This window comes from Amaranthus tricolor, chromosome 4 (assembly GCF_026212465.1).
Source record: "Amaranthus tricolor cultivar Red isolate AtriRed21 chromosome 4, ASM2621246v1, whole genome shotgun sequence".
Taxonomy (NCBI): Eukaryota; Viridiplantae; Streptophyta; class Magnoliopsida; order Caryophyllales; family Amaranthaceae; genus Amaranthus; species Amaranthus tricolor.
This window is the reverse complement of record NC_080050.1, coordinates 23,966,859-23,974,956: the sequence shown is the minus strand read 5'-3', so window position 1 is coordinate 23,974,956 and position 8,098 is coordinate 23,966,859. Positions and strand designations below refer to the sequence as shown.

Sequence of the window (8,098 nt, the reverse complement as noted above, 5' to 3'; positions counted from 1 at the left end):
TTGAAAAAAAGAGATATAATAAAGTTGATCAAGTTCAAATTTTACATTAGCAAAAAGAAGAGAGATGAAGTTTACAAATTAGAAGCAAGGAATTTCAAGTACATGATATTTGGGAAAATGAAATAAAATTAAGTAGGGAATAATGGGATCAAGTACATTGTAAATTAGCTAATTAATTATATATATTCTTTTAAAAGACCATTATAGGCCCCTTCATCATCCCAAATTCCACATTTTGACAAAACAAAACAAAAGTACATGAAGTTCTTTTTTAGTTACTTTTTAGGATATGATATAATTAATGTGTTATGTAGCAGCTTCTTGTCCAGAGGAAATCTTGGTCAATGTGATATTACTTTGATGCTCATTATGATCTGTGATAGGCATGGCCATGGGCAATTCTTTCCCACCTTTCTCCATTGATGGTTGGTGATGATCCTTGCTTTTTCCCCATACAACTGTGTATAGCCCTATCACTATCACCAATGCTCCGATTATGCTGCACCATTTTATATTATAACCCTCAAATTAGTATATATATTTGGATTAACAAATTCATCAATTATGTGCATGCATGATTGTAGTAGTAGATTATTAGTATATCATAGATATATATAAGCATAAGATATTAAAAAACTAATGCCATATATATTATGCATTATATTATATTCTTTAATTTACTCAATTTAACTATAGATAAATATTAGTCAAAGATATTTTTATAGTAGAGATATTAATCAAGATTAAATGTTATGTCATTTTTTCTTTAGCCAATAAATGAGTTTCATTTGACAAATTCTCTTTAGTTGTGATACTTGAATTTTATAAGCTTTTTAGTATAATGTATGATTATTATTCTTCTATTTACGTGGATTAAAGGGTAACAAACAAACTGAAACAAAGTGAATAAGTATGTATTTGGATTAACAAATTCAATTATGTGCATGATTTAGTAGATTGGGATATAGGGTAACAAGTAAACTGAAACTGATCAGGGATGAATACAGGTATATTTGGATTTAGAAAGTCAATTATGTGATAATAGTAGATTAGGATATACTAATATTTCTCGTTTTAGCAAAAGGGTAACAAACAAACTGAAAAAGATCTTAGTAAATAATGTAGTTATATGTGGATTTAGAAAGTCAATTATGTGATGATTGTAGATTAGGATATATTATTTCTTGTTTTAGCAAAAGGGTAACAAACAAACTGAAACAGAGTGAATAATGCAGGTATATTTGGATAACAAATTCAATTATGTGATAATAATGGATTAACCTATATTGTTTCTCGTCTTAATGAAAGGGTAACAAACAAATTGAAACGGAGTGAATCATACAGATATATTATTACCTTCCCAAGTGAAGAATCTCATGCAAGATGATGGATCCTAAAGCAGCAGTAATGATCATGCAAAGAGGGCTGAAAACTGTCACAAAAACAGGTCCTCTTTCCCTGTTTACTACTCCTTGTACATAATACGCAATTCCCGAGCAAATCACTCCCTGATAATTTAAACATGCATGAATGGATTATTAACGATCCATATAATTAGTCTATTTTATTCATCATTTAATAGAGATGGTTTCACCATTAAACCGTCTCATTTAAAAATTTATATTTTCCTGTAAATGTGTCTGTACAAGTGGACTCGTGAGGGTGATTATTATATGATCCATTATCAGGGTCTAACATTTACATCATTTATCCTTTTAAAATTCTGAGCATTACCGTGTAAACAGAGGCAAGAAGTCTGGAGTCCCAGCCAAGTGCCCAGGCTTTCATGTCTCGTACCAAAGCAAGTGAAACAACTGCACCTTCTAATGATCCCATGAAGCATATCCATGCTGTTAGTGATAGTTCTGATGGGTACTCCTTCAATGTAAATGACTGCAACAATTTTACATATCAATAATTGACCACGTAAACCATCGGCTTAAACTTTTAATTGAATTAGTTTGTGACAATGCAAATTAAATTAAAGCTATTCTTGTAAGTAACCGTTTCTCGGTAAAAGTACAGACAACCTCAAACAATACTACAACATGATATATTTTTAGTGGGATATGTTTAATGACACTTAATTTAAATGTCACTACTTTAAATTTCTAAAGGTATATATATAGTAAATTTAGTGATATTTTATTATACCCTTTAGCAGTATAATTAAAAATCATATTAAAATTTTCGTAACATAGGATCTAGTCACATCTCTCAATAATGCCACCATAGACTATAATAGCAATTACATATGACATTAAAGGCCAAATAAAATGCACTAAAACACTTTATAGTGGAACTTAGAATAAAAACCAACCATCATTATATTAAAAATATAAATCAATAACATTTATTTAAGAGCCACTAAATTCTATATATGTGGCGAAAAAATAATTTCGTTGTATTGCAAGGAGACTATATTCTCATAATATTCTCATAGTATGTATGATATGGACTATTTAGCCCATGTATAAGATGTGTATCGATGAGACTGTCTCATAATATATTTTAATGATTAAATATTTTTAATAAGTAAAGTAATTAATTACTTGGAGGATGAAGAAACCAGCCCAGCCCAAGCAACTGCCGAGAACGCAAAGGGTGCCAATAATCCAATGCTGAGTAGAAGTAGCAGCAGCAGTAGTAGTGCTTGAGCTATGTGGATCAATTCCATGTCCTCCGAAAACATTGACGATTGGGCCTCTGTAAAGTGTCATAATCATTGCTCCTCCCACCGTCACTATTGTTCCTATTATCTTTGCTTGGCTTGGAAGCTTCCTTATGTCCACTTTCTCTAGTCTATTCATCATCCAAACAACAATATCTTAATAAACTACTTCTAACATGAACTTTAATTAAACTCATATGTTATTATATGTAAACAAAACTAAATATACTGTTAATTAGAAGCATTTGCAATATATGGAACCTAGTGTGTATATATATATATATATATATATAATTATTAGAAAAAAATACTCTTTTATTTAAGAAATGTATGTAAATACCATATGTTTTATTAAAATAATTGTTTTAGATAACAAAATAATTTACTTACTAAAATATTTAATCCATATATAATATACTACCTAGCTCGTTTCTAATTATTTGCACATTTGGATATATGATGATACAAGAGATTAAGAAAAATCACTTTAATTTAATGCATTTTATCTATTTTACCCTTTTGGATGGTACGTAAAATGGTAATGATGTGATGAGTAAAAATAAAATAGAGAATAGTAAATTATTGAGTTGCAAAAAATAATAAAAATACAACTACCGTAAAATAATTAAAAAAGATAATAAATGTTAAGTATTACTCTCTCTATTTTATATGTTCTTCTTATTTGGAATATTCCACTTAAGGAGAGAGAAATTTGATTAATATTTTTGACACTTTTTTAGAAGATAAAATATATTCATGTGAGATCTTGATAGATTCGTCTTAATGTATATTTTTTTATTATGTATTTTTTATAATTTTTTATTATATGTATTTAGAAATATTGAGATTTAAAATTTATTTTAAAACTCGTGAAAAAATAAAGCTGGAAAATAAAAAAGAACGGAGGTACAAAAGTATATGAAACAAAGTTTTAGTTGTGTTGTTCATGGACGAGTTGTCCATTAGCTTGTTTCACTAGTCCATTCTTTGACCACTATGTTAAACGGACGGGTATGAACAATAATTTAAATCAAATTAAATCTGAATGGATAAAGCCGTTTATTAAGATATTAACATCAAAAATGGGGAATTGAAATGACCACTGCTCGCCCCATTAAATTTAAATATGTTTTTAAAATTAATTTTTCTAACTATGTATTTTTAAAGAAATTTACATAGAATCCTACTTATTTTGTATTATTTGTTATTTTACTTCATACTACTTATTTTCCATTAATTGTATTTTTAAGATTATTTTAAATCACATTAATATATTTTAATTTATATTTTAATTTCATCCTCATAATTTATTCTCTCTTTACTAATTATTAATTAATATTTATATTTTTCTTAAAATATTAATTTCTTTTTTTCTACTAATTCAAGTAACGGAGTAGTATATTCTCGCTTTTTACCTAGAGTATTTGTTATAACTTTTGTTGGTTCATATTTAAATTAATAAAATACACATCATTAAAACAGTTTTTTTCTTTGTTTATGCAATTCATAAAAATACAAATAATTTAATTTTTTTTAGTAATGATTGATAAAAAGTACATTTATTTGTTGAAAAGTGAAAACAATTTTGTTGTTAGCTATTGATGGGAGTTGGTTGTTTTTGGTTCCACAAAAAAATTGTGTCCTCCAATAAGATTGTTGTGTCATTTGGCAAGAGTCGTTTTTGTTGATGCCACAACACACGCACTAAATAAAAACTACTTTTATCCTCTTTTATATTTCAAAAAAGATAATTAGCTAATAATACCTCCTACGTGCGAGTTCTAGAAAAAGTTAGAATTTTCTTTTTAAATTTTTTTTATATGTGAAATACTCTTATTATTTCCTGTTATTTAGAATTTGCTCCAATTAATCAAAAAACAATCATATAAATAATTATTAGAATGCGTGTAAATTTTTAAGAACAATGTAGTATTTGCACTAAGAGTGGAGTTAACTTTATATCATTAAGTAACTCTCATCTAGGATAAGATTTGAACGGTCAGATTTACATAATTCTATCCTTGTTAATATAATAAACTAACCAAAAAATTATTTTCAATAAACCCATATTTACTATGAATATGTTAGTGTGTGATTAGTTGAATATTTGTATATTAAACATATGTGTAGATCTCCTCTATTTTCCACCATACCAAAATTTTAATGGTTGGCCTACATGTTTTTAACCATATATAGAAATTTTAAGAAAAGAGTAGTATTAATATAAGAGGAATAAGAAACATATTTCATTATAAAAAAGTTTAACAATAATCACATATAATTAATTATTTGTTAGGAAACGGAACGTTATAATTGTAAGGGTCACTATATCATAAAAAAATTATTTTGTGAAATATACTTATTCGTGGGGTTGAATATATATATATATATATATATATATATATATATATATATATATATATATATATATATATATATATATATTCTCAATTACAATTTCATAAAATATCTAAACATTCTGAATTTATAATAGCAATTACATATATCATAAAATATATAAAATATCTCAATTATAATATATATATTTCATGTGATGGCCTTGTTAAGTTGTTTTATATACTTTTAAACTCCATCTAATGTAATATGTCTATTAGTATAAGTGAAAAAAATTCTTATAAAATTAATGTTAAACTCAGGGCCATTTTTTAGGATAGTTTTATGATGCATTCACCTAAGGCCCAGCTTATGAAGGTGTGTAAATTGAGCTAATCTTTATTATTAAATATCAGTTTTTTAATTATATTTTTGTATTTTTCATTATATGATCTTAAATTTGTATATTTATTTGACATTAAATGTGATTGAAAAAAGAAAAATTATATGATGTACAGTTGAAGAAGAAAAAAAATCGAAAATTAACTTATGCGACAGCGACACCTTTTTAGTTTTTGCCTAAGGTTCAAAAATTATCAGGGTCAACACCGGTTAAACTTTTGAACTAGCTAGTAACTTCATGATAATGATATTTTTTAATTGGTGCAACCCCTTTTCATCATAGTATGTCACCAAAGAAAATGAATTTATATGATAAACATAATAAATAGACAATAATAATAATAATAATAATAATAATAATAATAATAATAATATATTAGAAATAGTAAACTAGAAAACAAAGTAAAAAATAAAATAATATATAATATTATAACATTGCCATTTGGTGATAATTATAAATTCCAGAATTTTATAATGAAATGTAATTATTGTCTACAGTCTATATAATTTAAAGTTTAAAATATATTTTAATTTAATTTATATTCTTATTAATGAACGTCTCGAAGAGGCAGAACATACGTTAACGGAGTCTATATATACCTGAAAATTGTTGCCATAATGAAGGTAATAGCTGGAAGAATATTGACACTTGCAGAAGTAAGTGTTGCTGACGTTAACTTCAATCCGACGTAGTATAAATTTTGATCCAGTACAGGCCTGAACATTATTTTAATTAATATTATAAATCAAATCAAATTACAGAAATAACATTTTATTTCTCCAATGCTATAAAATAATTCTCAACAAAAGAAAAACTACAGTAGTTTTATAAAATTATTTTATAAATTTATTATACTCCAAATATAAATATTTAACTTAAATCGAAATCAGAGATAAAAAATTGACACAACAAACTATGAGAATTAATTAAATAGCAGGTAAAGAAGAGTGTTTTTTTTTTTTTATTTTTTTATTTTTTAAGAGGCTTACTCAAGAAAAGCAAGCACCATTATCTTGAGAAAGATTGATAGAGTCATCTTGGGCCTTGTTTTTCTGTAACAAAATATACAAACAAAATAATGATTAATAAATTTTTTGAACATTTAAAAAGAATAAGTATTTAATTAAAGTAAAATAAATTTGAATAAAAGTAATCAATATAAACTAATATTTAAGTACCTGTCAAATATAAGGGCGAAAGGGGCGATAGCAAGGGTGGCAAAGACATGACGATAAACAGAAAGGATGTAATGGTTCATCCCACGTTTCAAGCAAAGTGCGGTTACTATGTACATCCCAGAGTAACCAAATTGCAGGGAAATAATAGCCAAGTAAGCCTTAATTTTTGAAATACCCCCAGAAATAGATTGAATTCCCATTTTTTTTAGTTTTTAGTAGATAACAAAATACAAATACAATTACAAATAGCTAATAACTAATAATTTGATGAATAAATTATATCTAATTAATATCTAATAATTCAAAACATGATTTTCTCTTAAACTAGCTAGTAGTTAGACTATTAGTAGTAGTAAAAGAAGTGAAAACATGAAGTTAAGGGGGATGTTGATGAGTAGCAAAATGAAGAGTAGTCCCTTCTTATACTTGAATAAAAGTAGAAGTGGTGGGAGGTGAATCCCCCATACACGTATGCATGTCCCTTGATGCATTATGTTGCATGTACCTATTTCATGATTTTACAATATTAGATTCCTTTAGCTACCTAGCTTATCCCTTTTCTTTTCTTTTATTAACCAACTCTATTCATTTTCCACCTACTTTACCTTTATATTATCTTTTTTCATTAAAAAAAAAAATATATAATTATACTTAATTTCACATTTTATGTGAATATATTGTACTCCCTTCACATTTCTATTTTAGAATAAAAGAATTTAACAAACGATAATTTTAGGAAAAAGTTTTTTTAGCCATCCAATGTTTGAACAAGAATTTTATTCTACATCTTGATTGCTTATAATATGATCATTAATCGAAAAAGTAATTCAAGTCGAACTATATATCCAAGCCAACATGATATTTAATCGATTTGAATGGTTTTCCAAATGGATATGAAGGACAACCGAATTGGAAAACAATTAATCTTGACATAACTAAAATTGACATTAATATGTTATTGTAATCCGAGCGAGAGTTAAACTAACAGGGTATTATTATACTTCGCAGCCCTTTTTATTTTGTCGCTACCCCTTATATATTGAACTTACAAGATTGCTAAAACTAAAATCTCTCTCAAACACTCATTAAACTGAAATAAGCTAAAACTAAAAAACAAAATACTGTGGCAAATGAAATAATCCCCAAAATGATTTGGTAAGCATCGATAATGATCGTTAATTTAAAAAACAACGTGTCTTGAAATTTGATACATAATCACTGTTTTTGCTATAACTTTTAATAATAAAATCATATAATAGCAGTTTTTACGGCATTAGAACCTAGACTTCAAGATCTTTCCAATGATATATTATATGCTTAATTCCGATAACCGAGCGAGAAATGAGGATCGTTTAAAATTTGTTTGAGCTGAAATTTGATATATGTTCAATATTTTGGGCATATTGTTTTATAAAAAAAATCTTAGTAATGTAAAATTTGCATCATTAGAAACTAGACTTCGAGAGCTTTCCAACAACATATTATATGCCCAATTCTGACAACCGAGCAAGA

General features: G+C 26.5%; 1 protein-coding gene across 1 annotated transcript; it reads right to left on the bottom strand.

Moving 5' to 3' along the window:
• On the bottom strand, positions 1-7,124 carry LOC130811063 (WAT1-related protein At1g21890-like). Its single transcript, XM_057677220.1, has 7 exons — positions 6,587-7,124; positions 6,398-6,460; positions 6,008-6,124; positions 2,553-2,802; positions 1,735-1,893; positions 1,357-1,508; positions 1-499 (listed from the first exon to the last, which is right to left on the bottom strand). The coding sequence occupies exons 1-7, from the start codon at positions 6,784-6,786 to the stop codon at positions 307-309; spliced, it is 1,134 nt and encodes a 377-aa protein (XP_057533203.1). The 5' UTR covers positions 6,787-7,124; the 3' UTR covers positions 1-306.
• Between the last annotated feature and the right edge of the window lie 974 nt (positions 7,125-8,098).